Source organism: Geotrypetes seraphini, chromosome 5 (genome assembly GCF_902459505.1).
Source record: "Geotrypetes seraphini chromosome 5, aGeoSer1.1, whole genome shotgun sequence".
In the NCBI taxonomy this organism is placed as follows: Eukaryota; Metazoa; Chordata; class Amphibia; order Gymnophiona; family Dermophiidae; genus Geotrypetes; species Geotrypetes seraphini.
Window position 1 is genome coordinate 188,628,441 of NC_047088.1, and position 17,802 is coordinate 188,646,242.

General features: G+C 41.8%; 1 protein-coding gene across 4 annotated transcripts in view; it reads left to right on the forward strand.

Moving 5' to 3' along the window:
* PDE1A (phosphodiesterase 1A) overlaps positions 1-17,802 on the forward strand; it is a 428,052-nt gene that overhangs the window by 82,805 nt on the left and 327,445 nt on the right. The window contains exon 1 of one of the 4 annotated variants that reach the window (XM_033947140.1): positions 2,697-2,789. The exons of 2 other annotated variants lie outside the window; for them this stretch is intronic. In XM_033947140.1, coding sequence (XP_033803031.1) covers positions 2,746-2,789 — 44 coding nt within the window. In that variant the 5' untranslated portion in view covers positions 2,697-2,745. Of the gene's footprint in view, positions 1-2,696; positions 2,836-17,802 lie in introns of those variants that run through there. One more of the 4 variants, XM_033947142.1, reaches the window with a different exon arrangement.

A 17,802-nucleotide genomic window follows, 5' to 3' on the forward strand; every position in this document is an offset into this window, starting at 1 on the left:
TGTCCAGGTTTTGAAAAGCTTCCTGTAAAAATAGGGTCAGGAGGGGGCATCCACACATTTGCAGATGCCGTCTGGGGGCAGGGCTGGGGGGTGGAACAGGGCGTAATGCAGTCAGAACAGGACAGAACTGGGTAGGCCTGTGGGCGTGGCTATGGGTCCAGATTTTCCTTCGGGAAAATCTGGTAATCCTACCCATCGATGGCAGCTGTGGTCTCCGGCACAGAAGGTTCCTCTTTCTCCAACCCACTCTTTTCCTAGCACCTGCCTTTCTACCTCCATCGCCTCAATCTATCCTGTTTCCTTAGCTCCACCCCATTCCACAGCATGTTCCATGCCTCTTCCCCCACCCCCCTTTGCCTCATTTACACTCTTTTCTTAGCATTCAACCCCCATTCCATAGTCTTTGACAAACAGGGTCAGGATATATCTGCCAGCAATGCTATTCAGTTTAGTGGCTCCTATAAGTCTTCTGTTGGCACATCTGATACAATATTTTTGTGCCTCTTCCACCCAAATGTTGATATTCTTGGTGACCTTTTAATTTGGCCAATGCAAAAGTCAATCACAGGAACAAGAGAGTAATGAATAGCTGTGTTATACACAGAAAATATACTATATTTACCTGTAATTTACATTTAAGTCTAAGCTAGGTTTTGTAAGGAATAAAACCAGAGATTCATCAGGTCAATAATTTTAATTTCTAGTACTATGTGTCATGGGAGATTATCGATAACTGCTGACCTTTTACAACTGAAACTCCAGCTCCATGTTTATGGAGCTTAAAGTTGGCAGAATCACAAAACAGACTGTAAAGATGACACATGTAGCAAAATGTCATAAATGGTACTTTGTTTATTTTTATTTAGTTTATTTTTTTTAGTTAAGCATTGAGTTTAAATTTCCACTTTCTGAGCAGCTGAACTCTGCTTGCCAAGGGCTCCACTGCACTGTAAATCAGTGACTGTGCCGGAGACAGCACTGTATTTACAGCAGATTGTTATAGTAAACTAGAGTTGCTCTCCAAAGCAGAAAGCAAAGTGGTATGGCAGTCGAGTCAGTCCACTTTTAAAGGTAATAAATAAAAATAAAACAAAATAGAAAAAAGACCTCATAATAGTTTACTGAAGAACAGTATAGTGAGGAGATATAGTCCAAAACAAATAAACTCTTAGAGTACATACTGTTCTTTGCCATTTTTGATTTGAACTACTTCTCCTCACTATTCTGTTCTTCCCCAATCAAACTAAACATTTGTTCAATGCACATCCAAGCTCTTAGCTCCAAACCCAAACTTCAAGGACAAAGAGAAGAGCCAATTTGCATTAACTAGGAATTGAACTTAGGCATAATCTTTGAAAGGCACAATTTCTCTCACAGATCACTTTTTTTAATAATAGCAATCTACAAAAGAACTTATGAGACACTCTGTCCACAGAACGTTTTTTCATATATTATTAATGGACCATGTCATTTGCAATAACATGGAAAACCTCATGTTGTTGACAAATGGAAAGGAACAAGAAAAAAGTGACAGTTTATGTATTGTTTTTTATTTTTTTGCTGATGATAATGCACGCTGCTTGCAAAGAAGGGACACCATTTTGGAAAGATTGCATTTGTTTTCCTGATAGTGCATACGTGTATGAACCATTGCACATGTGCAAACTATTGCACATACATGCACTATCAGGAAAGATTGCAGCCTCTTTGAAAATAGTGCTTACATTGCGGCCAATGGCAATACATGACCCATGTTGGCAGCGGGTCCTTCTGTTTTAAGCTAAGCAAAAAAATGCTTTGAATGATCTACTAAATAAAAATAGAAAGATTGACAAAACAAAAGGATAATAAAAATATAAGTAAAAATATTTGAATATTGGGTTTGACCTATGAAGATGCAGGTGAACCGTGGATTGAGTGGTCTGCGTGAAAAGAAGGAAATTGCTCCTGTAATGACATAAGGGGGAATTCTATAAATGGAACTCTAACTTCTGTGTGGAAAAATTGGTGCTAAGCATGATTCTATAAGTTGTTCAAGTCCTTTATAGAATCACGCTTAGCACTGATTCCTAGGTGTCAGTATTTATGCCTCTTGAAACATGGTATAAATGCTGGCACCCAAGTTAGGCGCACTGAGGCCTTATTCTATAAGTACTTAGGAGTACTGGTCGACAAGTCCATGAAGCCGTCTGTGCAATGCGCGGCGGCGGTGAACAGGGTGAACAGAATGCTAGGAATGATTAAGAAGAGGATCACGAACAGATCGGAGAAGGTTATCATGCTGCTGTACCGGGCCATGGTACGCCCTCACCTGGAATACTGCGTCCAGCACTGGTCGTCGTACACGAAGAAGAACACGGTACTATTCGAAAGGGTCCAAAGAAGAGCAACTAAAATGGTAAAGGGGCTAGAGGAGTTGCCGTACAGCGAGAGATTAGAGAAACTAGGCCTCTTCTCTCTTGAAATTTCCAGTTGCCCCATCCCTAGTATATATGAATGAGCATCAATTAGTGCAGAAAAAAATGCTCTCATTAGTGTAGGTGTCAGAACATTAAGCATACACCAAATCTCAGGCAGCAAACAGGTTTAAACAGACTTATAACACAGGAGAAACCTCAGCCAATCAGGAAGCAGCTAACTCTGGAGCCATCCCTTAACCACCTGAGCAAGACTAAGCAGAGCAGTGTGCTAGGAACAAAGAAGTAAGCAGAGCAGAGCTTGAACAAACAACTAAGAGGAATACCCATGGGGAAAACACTACCTGAAGCACAGAGTTGGACCAAGGATAGGTAAGCACCAGGAAATGAGGTAGAATTTCCTGAAGTAAGTGCACAGGTAAATAATATGGAAATAAGCTCAGACAATGAAATGCCAGTTAATGCTTGCGTATATTTATTTTTGTCACTGGGAAGTTAACTGCCATGATAATAGTCTTTCTGAAATCATGATAGAAATTTAAATTGTGAAAGTTTGAAAAGGCTTCCTGGAGAGAGAAGTAAAAGCACTTAAAAGTTTTGTTCCTACCGGGTTCTAGTGTTTAAGCCTTTTCTTTCTTTCTTTTTTTTGCATATTATTCTAATTTTACTCTCAATAATTTCTCTATTTTCTTTCCTCCTCTTTATTGGGGTCTAAGGAAGAGTCAAGTTTTATGATTTTTCATTTATGTGTTCAATGCCTAATGATTTTATTTTTCTTCAACATGATTCTATATTTCTATATCAAGTAGTTTATACTTGTAAATTATGTTAAATTTAATAAAAATTAAAATAAAAAAAGTTTTGTTCCAAAGAAAGGTGGTTCAGCTGTGGAGTGAAGTGTGCTAATGATCAATGACTATGCACTGCGGCAGCAGGAAGAATAAAGCTGCCAGATAAATGGTATTTTCTGGTAGTGGCAATGTGGATAGTGCCACAAGCCATATATTGCCACAGTGGAATTAACTGTAGCAAATCAATTGATGCTGTACAACCTGAATGGGATCTTGGGAAGGATTTGCTACATCAATTTAATTTGGGTGGTTAGAATCCCATACTACTGCAATAAGCAGTAGGGCCTAGTAGTGCTTTATGTTAGATCACAAGACCTGGAGAGTGAAAGCGTTATGAATGATCAGTAGTATGGTTTAAAGTTAGGCTTCAGGTAGGCTAAAGTTAGGCTTCAGGTAGGCTTAAGTTAGGCTTCAGGTAGGCTAAATGATCTAGAAACAGGGACGAAGTGCGAGATAATAAAGTTCGCAGATGACACCAAACTATTTAGTGGAGCGAAGAGGACTGCGAAGAATTACAAAGGGACTTGAACAAACTAGGGCAGGGGTAGGGAATTCTGGTCCTCGAGAGCCGTATTCCAGTCAGGTTTTCAGGATTTCCCCAATGAATATGCATTGAAAGCAGTGCATGCAAATAGATCTCATGCATATTCATTGGGGAAATCCTGAAAACCCGACTGGAATACGGCTCTCGAGGACTGGAGTTCCCTACCCCTGAACTAGGGGAATGGGCGACGAGATGACAGATGAAGTTCAACGTTGAGAAATGTAAAGTATTACATGTAGGAAGCAGAAACCTGAGGTACAACTATACGATGGGAGGGATGTTATTGAATGAGAGTACCCAAGAAAGGGACTTGGGAGTAATGGTGAACATGACAATGAAGCCGACGGCACAGTGCTCAGCGGCCACTAAGAGAGCGAATAGAATGCTAGGTATAATCAAGAAGGGTATTACAACCAGAACGAAAGAAGTTATCCTGCCGTTGTATCGGGCGATGGTGCATCCGTATCTGGAGTACTGCGTCCAATATTGGTCGCCGTACCTTAAGAAGGATATGGATAGGATAAGGAGAGGGTTCAGAGGAGAGCGACACATCTGATAAAAGGTATGGAAAACCTTTCATATGCTGAGAGATTGGAGAAACTGGGGCTTTTTTCCCTGGAGAAGAGGAGACTTAGAGGGGATATGATAGAGACTTACAAGATCATGAAGGGCATAGAGAAAGTGGAGAGGGACAGATTCTTCAAACTTTCAACAAATTAAAAAAAAAAACAGAGGGCATTCGGAAAAGTTGAAAGGGGACAGATTCAAAACAAATGCTAGGAAGTTTTTCTTCACCCAACGAGTGGTGGACACCTGGAATGCGCTTCCAGAGGGCGTGATAGGACAGAGTCCGGTATTGGGGTTCAAGAAAGAATTGGACAATTTTCTGTTGGAAAAGGGGATAGAGGGGTATAGATAGAGGATTACTGCACAGGTCCTGGACCTGTTGGGCCGCCGCGTGAGCGGACTGCTGGGCACGATGGACCTCAGGTCTGACCCAGCGGAGGCACTGCTTATGTTCTTATGTTATGTTAAAGTTAAGCTAAAGTTAGGCTTCAAATAGGCTAAAGTTAGGCTTCAGGTAGGCTTAAGTTAGGCTTCAAATAGGCTAAAGTTAGGCTTCAGATAGGCTTAAGTTAGGCTTCAGATAGGCTAAAGTTAGGCTTAAGTTAGGCTTTAGACCAAGAAATGTCTAAAATGACAAGTGAATGAAAAGTGGAAATTCAAAAGTGGCAAAAGCAGTAAAAGATAGTATATGTGCCATATATTCCAGTGGATACTGGGCTATTCCCTTGAGGAGAAAACCTGAGCCAAGGATGGCTGAAGGGTAAAAAGAACCATTTACGTATAAGAAGTTTTTCTTTTCCCTTGAAGAAAGCAGAGCACCAGAGTCAGAAGGTTCAAAGCTGTTTACTTAGACCCTCAATGTGCTTGAGCAATGTTGCTGCTGATATTATTTTGAACTGTGACAAAGTCAGGGTTTTGAGGTGCTAGTGAAATACTGTTTTTGGAACTAAAAAAGTGTTGTAGATTTTGACTTCCAAACCAGCCCTTACCTAATTCTTTGCAACTCCAAAATCCGCTCGGTTGGGCCTGTGTACTGCTTAAGGCAGGCTAGTTTGTCTAGGCCATTATTTTATGAGCATAAACACATGTAATAATGACTTTCACACACGTATATTGAATATATGTGTAAAAATATGATTTGGGGCTGTTTTCATCATGGCTTGGGTGAACTAAGATTTATACATGTTGAGGGGCATAATCAAAAGAAACGTCTTAGTCCGTTTTGGGCCTAAGTCGCAAGTCGCCCAAAGTCAGACATGGGAAAAGGTCCATTTTCGAAAAATACATCCAACATATTTTTTTTTCTTCGAAAATTGTCCAACTCTACATCTAGCCATCTGATCGCCCAGACCGCTAAGTCATCCATCTTTATACCCCATTTTCGTCCAAAAATTTGTCCAAGTCACAAACGCCTAGAAAAAGACCTTTTGGGTATGGGAGGGGCCAGAAAAGTGATGGACTGGACACCCAGACATGGCACCAGAGTAGTGGGGTACCTTACAGGACACTGCTGTGAACTTCACAAAAAGGGTCCCACATATACATCTCACTACAGCTCCCTTATAGGTCATGGTGAGCCCCCCAAAACATTCCCAGAATCTACTAGACCCACCTATATACCACCCCAATAGCCCTTATAGCTGCAGGAACCACTTATATGGCAGTACAAAAGGGTTTGGGTTTTTTTTTTGTGGGTGCACATTTTTCACCATGAATGCAGTGATTAGAGTGGCTTATGGGCCTGGGTCCTCCTCTCCATGGTTCACTAACCCACTCCCAAGACCACTTAAGCCACCTCTGTACAGCTCTACTAGACTTTCCTATGCCAGGCTGTCAGGTGCTGATGTTCTGGAGGCAGATATGTAAAGTTGTTATTATGATTTTTATGGGGGGGGGGGGCGGGTCAGTGATCACTGGGGCAGTATGTGGGAGTCTGTACTTTGTTTCTGCAGTGCTTATCTGGTCACTTTGGATACCTTCTGTGGACTTAGACCTGGTTTTAGTTGACCTAACTCACAATGTCCAAGTTCTGTCTTGGCAGTGTTGTAAATCTTTCAGTTATACATACAGTACGACTAAGTCTAGGACGGCCCACGTCCTGCCCAAATCCCACTCTCGACACTCCTCCTGAAACGCCCCTTTTAGCTGTGGTCATTCAGCAGCACTTTGAAGGCTTAGATCATTTTTAAATACGTCTAAAACTCGGTTCGATTATTGGCACTTGGATGACTTGTCTCACTGATTGTCCGAGTGCCAATTTAGGCCAGTTTTTAGACATATTTTTTTTTATTATTATGAGCCCCATATTCTATATTTTACAAAGGGACTGTGCATACAGATTTCCAAGTTAATTCAAAGGCATTTTTGGAGGGGCATTTTTGATAGGATGTCTAAGTCTAAGTTTGGATGTTTGAGAAAAATGTCCAGAAATTCAGTAGGGAAAATGTCTATTTTCAGAACAGCAAGATATCTTTTTTTTTTTTTTTAATGACCGATCTAGGCATTTTGGCCCATAGTATATCTATCTTTTTGAGCCATTTTCAAATACAAAGATGTCCAAATGAAAAATTCACAAAAACAAACTATTGGGACGTCCAAGCAGCCAGCATTCTTAGCAAACTGGCCACACAGACATCTGAGCAGAGCAGAGGTGCACTCTAGTGCATAGTGTAGTGAATGTCGCATATAAAAGTCCCAGGAACACATTACTATAACCTGTTATATTGTATGATGAGTCCTCCAAAATCAACCCAAAACTTTCTGTACACATCTGTACACCACAATAATAGCCCTTAAGCCTGCAGATGTTATCTTTATGTAGGTACAGTAGGTTTTGGGTGGGTTTGTAGAGCTCACTAAACAATATAAGCAGTTTATAGTGATGTGTACCTGGGACTTTTAAATGTGATATTCACTGCAGTACCTAGAGTACCCCTTTGCTCTGCTCTGCTCAGCTGTCTGTTGGACCATCTGAAGCTGTAATATAGGCTAGAATGTACTGGATTTTTTTTCACATCTTTGGGTGTGGGGTGGGGGATAGTGATCACTGGGGGGGGGGGGGTCATGCCTTCATCTCTCCAGTGGTCATCTGGTCAATTTGGGCACCTTTTTGACCCTTACTCATTTTTAAAACAGGTCTAGGATTTTAGAAGCTTTAAAAACCAAAAATAGTGCCCAGAATTTAGACAACTGGTATTGAATAGACAGAAAAAACTGTCTAGTAGATTTCACCTTTCTAACAATAGGACATTTTAATTGAAAATATTTCTTGTTTGATATTTGGTGAGGGGACCTTGCAATAACATTACCAAATTTGTCAAACAACTAGGAGCTTTACCTGTTCAGATCTTAAAAACTTTAACTCCCAGCTTCAATTTTAATCTAGCTTCCAAAGGTAGCCAGTGAAATTTCTTATAAGGTTGCAAATATACTGATTTCCACAAACCAAATATCAACCTTTCTATTGGATTTTGGACCAGTTGTAAATGATTTATAAGAGATTTGGAACAGATAACCAATACCAATCTAATCTGGACAAAATCAAGGACTTCACCAACATCTGAAAATGTTTGATCTGAAAATATTTTCCTATAGATTTGAGTTTTGCGGTGAAAATTGTAGCATCACTTCTTAATTAGTTTCACTTGCACATGTAGGTTTGTAAAATGGAATAGTTACATGTGGAAGTGGTGCTACTTAGACATGGAAGCTGTGAAATGACCAATTCCATGTGTGTTGACACCTTCATATGGAAGCTGTTAGGTCTGTTGCACTCATTTTTTAATAGTAACAGTACAAGTCTTCATGAAGACCTGGAAGCACTCAACTATATACAGTACCTCCTTCAATTTGAAATACTGCGTCCCCTTGTGTCAAGTCTATGGGTAAAAAGAGTAGCCAGAAAGTTACCCCAGTACTGATGCTATTGAATGGATGTCCTCAATTTTGACAACTTATAGTAAGAGGAAGTGAGGAAATGTTCACAGTTGTAACTTTGTACTATTGTATTTTGCCAGCCTTTTAGTCATGCATCTGTTTCCTTACACTATCTGTAGTGCCTCCCATCCATTTTGAAAGGATGGTTGGAAAATCTTTCACAAGTAAGCTTGGTATCCAGAGGCAAATTGGTACTTTGCTTCACTACATATACGCAGACGACATATCCATCCTAATCCCCTTAAATGACATCTCAACTGAAATTATAGACATCCTTTCACACGCAATGAGAGAAATTGAAAAATGGACCACCAACTTCAAACTGAAACTAAATACAGAGAAAACAAAAGTCTTTTTAGCAAGCCCCAATGACAAAATAACGAGAACATCATTAAAAATAAACAGCCATGAATATCCGATTTCCAAAACCATAAAAATTCTGGGTGTCACACTCGACACACACTTGACCATGGCTGACCACACAAACTTAACAGTGAAGAAATTCTTTTATACTCTATGGAAGCTAAGGACTATTAAAAAATACTTTGACACAACATCCTTCAGGTTACTGGTGCAATCGCTGATCCTATCCACCCTGGACTACTGTAACATCGTCTACCTGGATATCCCACAAAAAACAATAAAAAAAACAGACTAGTACAAAACACTGCAGTTTTCTTAATCTTCGGACTGCGAAAACAAGACCACATTAGCCCATATTACAAAAAAACTGCACTGTCTACCAATGGAAGCGCGAATTCAGTTCAAATTTGCATGCATCTGCTTCAAGCAAATCTGGGGCCTAGCACCTTCCTACCTCCAAGCACACTTTGCTCTACACAACCCCACATGAACTACCAGAAACAAAAACATCTTCGCCTATCCTAATATTACTGGCTGCAAATACAAATCCTACCTTGACAGAACCTTCATGTTCCAAGCTAACCGACAACAATCCTGGCTGGGAAACTACATAAATAAAACCAGACAAACCTACCATGCATTCCGAAAATCTATCAAAACCGCCCTGTTTGACAAATTCATCATCTAAATAGACCATTCCGCGCTCTCTACGTTTTTTCCCCCTTCAAACCTCTAAGCAATTCTTCAGGCAATTCCTACCCCCACCTTACTTTCCCTCCCCTACAACCCTTTTCTCCTGTAACTTCCCCCTCATGCATTTGTAATTCGCTGAATGTCTAGCCTTTTCTTAATGTGAACCACCTAGAAGTCGACTGACTATGGTGGTATAGAAAAATAAAGTTATTATTATTATTATTCTTTTTGTATGAGAAAACCTAAATGAGGTTTTACCTCATGGGTTGCCCTTTAGAGCCACCGACGTCGGCCAGCCTGTACAGCAGCTATGTTCCACTGCTTTCAATTACCCTCTAGCCTTGGTAGCTGCTTTGTAGTATGATAGAATGCAAAATATAGACATCCATCTCTTATAGAAACATGTACAGTAGATAAACATGAAGGTTTCACACACAGCGTCTCCTGTGTGACTTGGATGGAGTAGAAGCCATAAAGGAGTGAGAAGGTACCAGTGTTGGATAATGGACCACATAGTGGTATTCTCAGACCCCTGAACATTCTTTGCTAGACACATGGCAATAGCTCTTCAGTCATAGCTGTGGTTAGTTGAGGCCAGGGGTTCTCTACTTAGTCTTTGGGATTCACCCAGCCAGTCAGATTTTCAATCCACAGTATGCATTAGACAGATCTGCGTGCACTGCTTCCATTATATGAAAACCTATCTCATGCATAATCTGTGGAAATCCTAAAGTCTTGACAGGTTGGGTGTGTTCTGAGGACTAGGTTGAAAAGCCTTGGTGTCAACGTGGCATTGATGCTCTTACATAATGATAATCTGATGCTAGTGTCTGCTTGACTCGGGACTGGCAGATTTTCTTTCCAATTTTCAGTTGGATGGTGCAGGGATAGCTGCCAGTATTTCTTCTCTTCAGCAGCCATCTAAAGCATGTGCTTTTGATCTGTTTTTTCCCTTTCAAGTTTTTTCTTTATTTTTCACTTCCTCTGCTGGAGTCCAGATGTCTTCCGATATCTGCCCTGAGCATACCAATTCATCTCCCAGGCATGCTGTAATATGGGTTTGAAGCAAGAGGTTATAACCTTGAGGAAACAAAGCCAGTACCTGCTGAAATTTATGTGAATATAACATTTCACAGATATTGTGATCTCAGCACATTTCTCTCTAGAACAGAGCATTGCAAACTGTATGCCTCCTGAGATTTCAGGTGTGCCGTGAGACACTGGGAGGAGGAGAGGCACCGGCGCTAGCTGACTGCTTATAGGATAGGCCTCTCTCAGCAAGAGGCATATCCTGAGGCAATCAGCCAGCGCCAACACCTTTCCTTCGCTCATCTTCTCTTCTGGCTCCCCCCATTGGCTGCTCAGGACCTGTCTGGAGGGCCATCGGGCATGCGTGAACATCAACATGATGACATCACACATGTGTGGGACAGCATTACATCTATGTTTGCATGCTTCCAGATGTCTCGAGCTGCGGTCACTATGTTTAGTGTGCCGTAGCTCGAAAAAGTTTGTGACACACTGCTCTAGAACAACCACTGGCAAATAGCCTCCAAACAGTTCCTGCAGATTAGATCTAGTCACATGGGGGGACCTATACAAAGGAGTAATATTCTCAGTTTATTGTCCATTTCTTTTCAAATAATCACTAACGTTCTGTTTTTTCTTTTTAGCAGTCTTGGTATACTGCTCGACATTCTGCCATTTTACTTTTACCATGATACTCCTTTACTGGCTTCCTATTACATATTGACTAACCTATAAGATGTTGCTTTTGGTTTCAAACTTTGACAGTCTCATGCTTTATCCTTTCTAGATTGACCATTGAGCCCTTAGAATCCATCTCGTGCTCTCTGCTTGATGCACAAGAACCTCCTGGGTATCCCATCTAAGTGATTTATCACCTAAGATGTTATATGCCCAAGTATTTTCTCAGTGACTGGACCAACCCTCTGAAATACTGTGCCCTCCTTCCATCGACTAGAGGTCTCTCAGGAAAGATTCAAAGTGGCCTTGAAAACATTTCTGTACAATGATGCCTTTGATTAAGTTTCCCCTTTTTATCTATCTAATATAATAAAATGGTAAGCCGCGCATGCGCACTAAAAAAAACGTGTTCCCTGAGCTGTCGCGGAAAAAACAATTGCGCATGCGCGGCCCCGGCGGCGGCTTTCAAATTAAAAAAAAATTTCCATAGCTGCGGCGGCCTTTCTCACCCCCGGCTCCTCTCTCGAACTGGACGGTCCCCGCGTCTGCCTACCCTTCCCCCCAACACAGCGCATTCCCCCCCCCCCCCAACGAATCAATAAATCGAGCCGGGCCGCCCTCCGCAACAGGCCAGAAGAGTTCTTTGCCGCTCACCCCCCCTTCCCTTGCCGCTGACCCGAATACCTACCCGGCGATTCAAGAAGCCTGTGCAGCAGTCTTCACACGCTGCTTCAGGCCCTTCTACTGCCCTGATTTGCTCTGCCGCGTCTCTGATGATGTCATCAGAGACGCGGCAGAGCAAATAAGCGCAGTAGAAGGACCCGAAGCAGCGTGTGAAGACTGCTGCACAGGCTTCTTGAATCGCCGACTTACAAGGGAAGGGAAGGGGGGGCCGCAAGGACTCTATCCGAGTAATTAAAAAACTCTGCATAGGGGGAGCAGGAAGAGGTGCAGATGGACAGGGGGGGAAATTAAGGGAGACCTGCTGATGGACAGGGGGGGAAATGAAGGGAGGCCTACTGCTGGACAGGGGGAGCAGGAAGAGGTGCTGATGGACAGGGGGAGGTAAAACAAAGGGAGAAGGGCTGCTGCTGGATAAGGGGAGCAATGAAGAGGTGGTGGTGGACAGGGGGGGAAAAATGAAGGGAGGCCTAATGCTGGACAGGGGGAGCAGGAAGAGGTGCTGATGGACAGGGGGAAAAAATTAAGGGAGGCCTACTGCTGGACAGGGGGAGCAGGAAGAGATGCCGATGGACAGGGGGAAAAAAATTAAGGGAGGCCTACTGCTGGACAGGGGGAGCAGGAAGAGATGCTGATGGACGGGGGGGGGGGAAATGAAGGGAGGCCTACTGCTGGACAGAGGGAGCAGGAAGAGGTGATGATGGACAGGGGGAAAAAGGAAGGGATGCCTATTGTTGGACAGGGGGAGAAGGAAGAGGTACTGATGGACAGGGGGGAGGTAAAACAAAGGGAGAAGGGCTGCTGCTGGATAAGGGGAGTAGTGAAGGGGTGGTCGTGGACACAGGGGAGGTAAAAAGAAGGGAGAATGGACAGGAAAAAGTGGCTAAGGAGACAGAGAGAGAAAGAAATAAAGACACACACACACATATTCTAGCCCGAGGGAGTAAAATGCTGCACAGGGAAGTAGGGAGGGGGGAAATGCTGATGCACAAGGAAATGGAGGGGGAGGGAATGCTGATATGGCTACTGTACAGGAAAGTGGACAAGGGGAGATAAATGCTGCATAGGGGGCAGAAAGAGAGACAAATAGAAAGAAAGACAAATAATAGGAGGGAGGGAGACAGAAATAAAAGAAGAAAGACACGAGGGCAGGGAGTGAGACAGCAAGAAAGACAGACATACATATATTCTAGCACCCATTAATGTAACGGGCTTAAAGACTAGTAAGATATAATATTCTTCCATTTTATTGCCCTTTTACATGGTTACATAGAGACTATCAATTATTGTCTTTCCATTTTCATTCCCTTTCTCTGTCCCTCTCCTAATTTCAAGTTCTATTTCCTTTAACTCCCCTAATTAAAATATTGTTTACTGCTTAGATGTTCAATGATAGGCAGTTTATCAAATACTGAATAACTTGAAACTTATCTTCTGTGTGTTGAATTAAATAATATCAGATCATCATCTATATCAGTGGTTCCCAAACCCTGTCCTAGGGGACCCCCAGCCAGTCGGATTTTCAAGATATCCCTAATGAATATGCATGAGAGAGATTTGCATATAATGGAAGCGACAGATATGCAAATCTCTTTCCTGCATATTCATTAGGGATATCTTGAAAACCCAACTGGCTGGGAGTCCCCCAGGACAGGGTTTGGGAACCACTGATCTATATAGATATAGATACTGTAGATATAGATATATACAAACTGGATGAAAAAGGATGATGAAATGTTCTCATTCAAGAAAATCAATAAGCATCACTATACTGGATTCTATATATGATACCAATATTGCCATATATATGGCTTAGTGTTGATTTTTTTTCCAGCACTGAATTTTGAGTGCCATTAATAAATATTCTTCTATGGATCTAAGAATACAAATAAAGAGATAAAAATACCTGTGAAAAGAAACAAGGAGGACATAAGGCGTATGGGGACAGACTTAAAGATCTCAATCTGTATACTTTGGAGGAAAGGCGGGAGAGGGGAGATATGATAGAGACGTTTAAATACCTACATAATGTAAATGTGCATGAGTCGAGTTTCTTTCATTTGAAAGGAAACTATGCAATGAGAGGGCATAGGATGAAGTTAAGAGGTGATAGGCTCTGGAGTAATGTAAGGAAATACTTTTTTACAGAAAGGGTAGTAGACGCATGGAACAGTCTCCCGGAAGAGATGGTGGAGACAGAGACTGTGTCTGAATTCAAGAGGACCTGGTCTAGACACTTGGGATTTCTCGGAGAGAGAAAGAGATAATGGTTAGGATAGGCCATTTGGCCTTTATCTGCCATCATGTTTCTATGTTTCAGAGCATGAGGTTATGGAGAAAATAGATGGAGACTCAGTAGAACCTCAATGTAATCCATTGAACTTTTATTTAGGTTAAGTGGAATGGGAAATATTAAATTAAATTAAGTTAAATCCAACAGTGTGGTGAAGGAGCAAATGGAAAATTACAAGACCACTAAAAGATCATGCTGTAGCATTTACATAGTAACATGCATTTGCATGTTCTGTATCTCATTGCTATGTAACACAAGATAATCTATTGCTGCGTTAGGGCACCATAAACAGTGTTAGAGCTCTTCAACACATGTTGAGGAGCAAGTAACGGCAATAAGTGCCCTAAAACAGTTTGATTACTTCCCTCTAAGTGTTAATGTCTCTGCTTTGAGTTCCTGCTATCTAATCATTCTGATCATTTTGACCACCACTTGCCCATCACATTGACACTAGTGATGCATTTAGGTAAAAAGTGAACAACAAAAATAAGTCCCTGAGTAACTCAGGGAAACAATGAGATTACTAGTCTTTAAGCCCGTTATATTAACGGGTGCTAGAATAGATGTGTCTGTCTGTCTTTCTTTCTTTCTCTCTCTCTCCTTGGCCACTTTCTGTCTGTCTGTCTTTCTTTCTTTCTGTCTCTCTCTCTCTCTCTCTCTCCTTGGCTGCTGTCTGTCTGTTTTTCTTTCTTTCTCTCTCCTTAGCTGTCCACCACCACCCCTCTACTACCCCTTCCCTGCTCCCCCTGTCCAGCAGTAGCCCTTCTGTGTGTGTCTTTCACTCCTACCTACCTGTCTTTCATTGTGTGTCTCTATTTCTGTCTGTCTGTCAATGTCCTTGCCCACTGCCTGTCTGTTTATCGTGCCCCTTCTCCTACCTACCTTTTTTTTTTTTATCACGGGCAACCGGCACACAGTGAACTGCCATGTGCGCACTCGTAAACCGCTGAATACACATGCACTGAACCCGCACTAACATTTCTCTGCCGGCCACGGAGCTACTGATCACGGAGGCAGGGATCATGCAGGTAGTAATGCGCATGCACGCTTAGGGTTTTATTATTAGTGATTCAGTCTGTAGAACTAGCGTAGTGTATCAGCTCCACAGTCTAATTTGTTAAAGGAGAAAAAACCAAGTAAAGTACATAGTCTTATTTAGCAATGATTTATTTTGTACGTACCAAAATTACATTAAAAAAATCCATATGCTCTTGCCTGACAGTTTGGAGTTCCCAGACCTTTTGTTTTTAACTCATAACCAATCCTTTTTTAAAAATCCTTTTAAAATAATTGAGCCATTTACCTGGGGATGTCCAACAATGACGGTAATAGAGCAAGGGATAATGAATCTTTTCCTTTGCTTTATACACAAATTTTTGCTGTCGTTCTTGATTTTAGATCTTTTAGGACTCTCCTGAATGGTTCAGTTATTTATGCTCACTGACAGTCTAATTTATTTGGCAAAGAGAAATGGAAAGTGTAACTTTTTGAGTATATTCTGTTTATCTCTTTACTAACTCTGAATGGTGAGGTTCCCACACAGCTCCATATTTGTCAGTAACCATCACCTCACAATCTGTAACTGATCAAGATAGCAACATACTTTCCATTGACTACCAAAAAAAATCTCCATATTGTCAGGTTCCTAACCTAAGTACTGAGACCACACTTCTCTTGCTGTTTTAACTCGAGTTAAGACAGCATGGTTTAACAAAAATGCACATGCTATTTTTACCTTCATGAATATACTGAAAACTGAAACTATATATGTTTTCAGGTCTTGGAATAGATGCACTTCCTTATAACAAACCCAAATATGACAAGGCAGAATCAGTCCACCTCCATATTGTCAAGGTATTCATATTCACCTCCGTATGATTTCCAGATTCCGGAGCCTCCAAGTTACTCAGTTCCAGGAGGGAGATCTTAGTCCAGAGCTGGATTTCTGCCAGCCTCATCCTGATGCATTAGGGAACCTGCTGCATTAATTTAAATAGGCAGAATCAGAGACTACAAATGCCACATTACTTAATAGGCCCCCACACTAGGGATGTGTATTTGTTAGTATGCGTTTGTTTCAATAGCATACCCTAAAACATTTACAGGCTAATATTCAGCTTGGTAGGCAGTGTTTTTTTTAGATGGCAGCCACCATGGTGGAATTAAATCTGAATTTTCAGTATCAGGATCATGATCAGCATTTGCACTGTCTAGACAGCTGTAATACTTAGCCCACTAAACAGATAGCTACAAGACCAGGATGAGGGGGTCCTTAACGTGAGGTTAGTGAATGCAAACAGGCTACCACAGAAACATGGTATATTTTATTCTATATGATTTTAGTTTTTAGCACTGGGGGTGGGCCAGGGTCAGACATTAGGCCTATTCTGTGCTAATCGGTTAGTACAACTACATTGCCATGCTCTAACCACTGAGAACATGATTAGTGCGTGAGCCCTAAGACCCATAAAGGGGCATAATCGAAAGGGACATCTAAGTCCATTTATGTCCAACTCGCAAGTCCTCCAAAGTAGCTTAGGACACATTTTCGAAAAATCCGTCCAAAATTTTTTTACTTTCGAAAATCGTCTAATTATACGTCCTGCAGATCTGATCATCCAAGTCGCTAAATCGTCCATCTTTATACCACATTTTCATCTAACTTTTCATCCAAGTCCAAAACGCCTAGAACAAGCCCTGTTGGACCTGGGAGGGGTCTGTAAAGTGATGGACTGAACACCCAGACATGCCACCTAAATAGTGGGATACCTTACAGGGCACTGCTGTGAACTTCACAAAAAGAGTGCTATGCCTTCTCCTCACTACAGCTCCCTTATAGATCATGGTGAGCCCCCAAACCACCTCCAGAATCCCCTAGACCCACTTATCTACCATCCCAATAGCCCTTATGGCTGCAGGAGCCACTTATATGCCAGTAGAAAAGGGTTTGGGGGTGTATAGGGGAGTGCACATGTTTAATCAATGCAGTGATTACAGGGGCTTATGGGCATGGGTCCTCCTGTGCATGAGTCCCTAACCCACCCCCCAATATGGATTAAGCCGCCTCTGTGCTGGACGACTAGACTTTCCTATGCTAGGCGGCCAGGTGATGATGGTCTGGAGGCTGAATTTTAAAGATGTGATTAATATTTTTATGGGGGTGTGGGGGGATCGGGAATAACTGGGGTAGTGTGTGTGGGTCTATTTTATGTGTTTTCAGTGCTTATCTGGTGACTTTAGGTGGTTTTTTGTGACTTAGACCATGTTTTACATGTCACAACGTCCAAGTTCCATCGATCGTGGGCTGTATAACTTTCAGTTATACATGCTGTACGACTAAGTCTAAGCCAGCCCACATCCCGCCCAACTCCCGCCCTCGACACTGCACCCGAAATGCCCCATTTAGCTTTGGTCATTCAGCGGCACTAGGCCTAGGTTGTTTAGAAATATGTCCAAAACCCGTTTTTAGTATCGGCACTTGGACGTATGTGGGAAATGTTCGTCCAAGTGCTGACTTAGGCTGGTTTTTGGATGTTTTTCTCTTTCGATTATAAGCTCCATATTCTATACACAGTGCCTTATGTTAGACGCCTAATTTAAGTGCAAAGCACCAATTAAAAAAAAATTATAGTGTTTAAAACAATAAAATGTACCAGCATGGCTACAGAGGTGCTTTACAATGCCTAATGCTACTGTAGGCATGGTTAACATCAGAAATGGCATTAGGCCGCATAAAACGCCTCCTTAGCT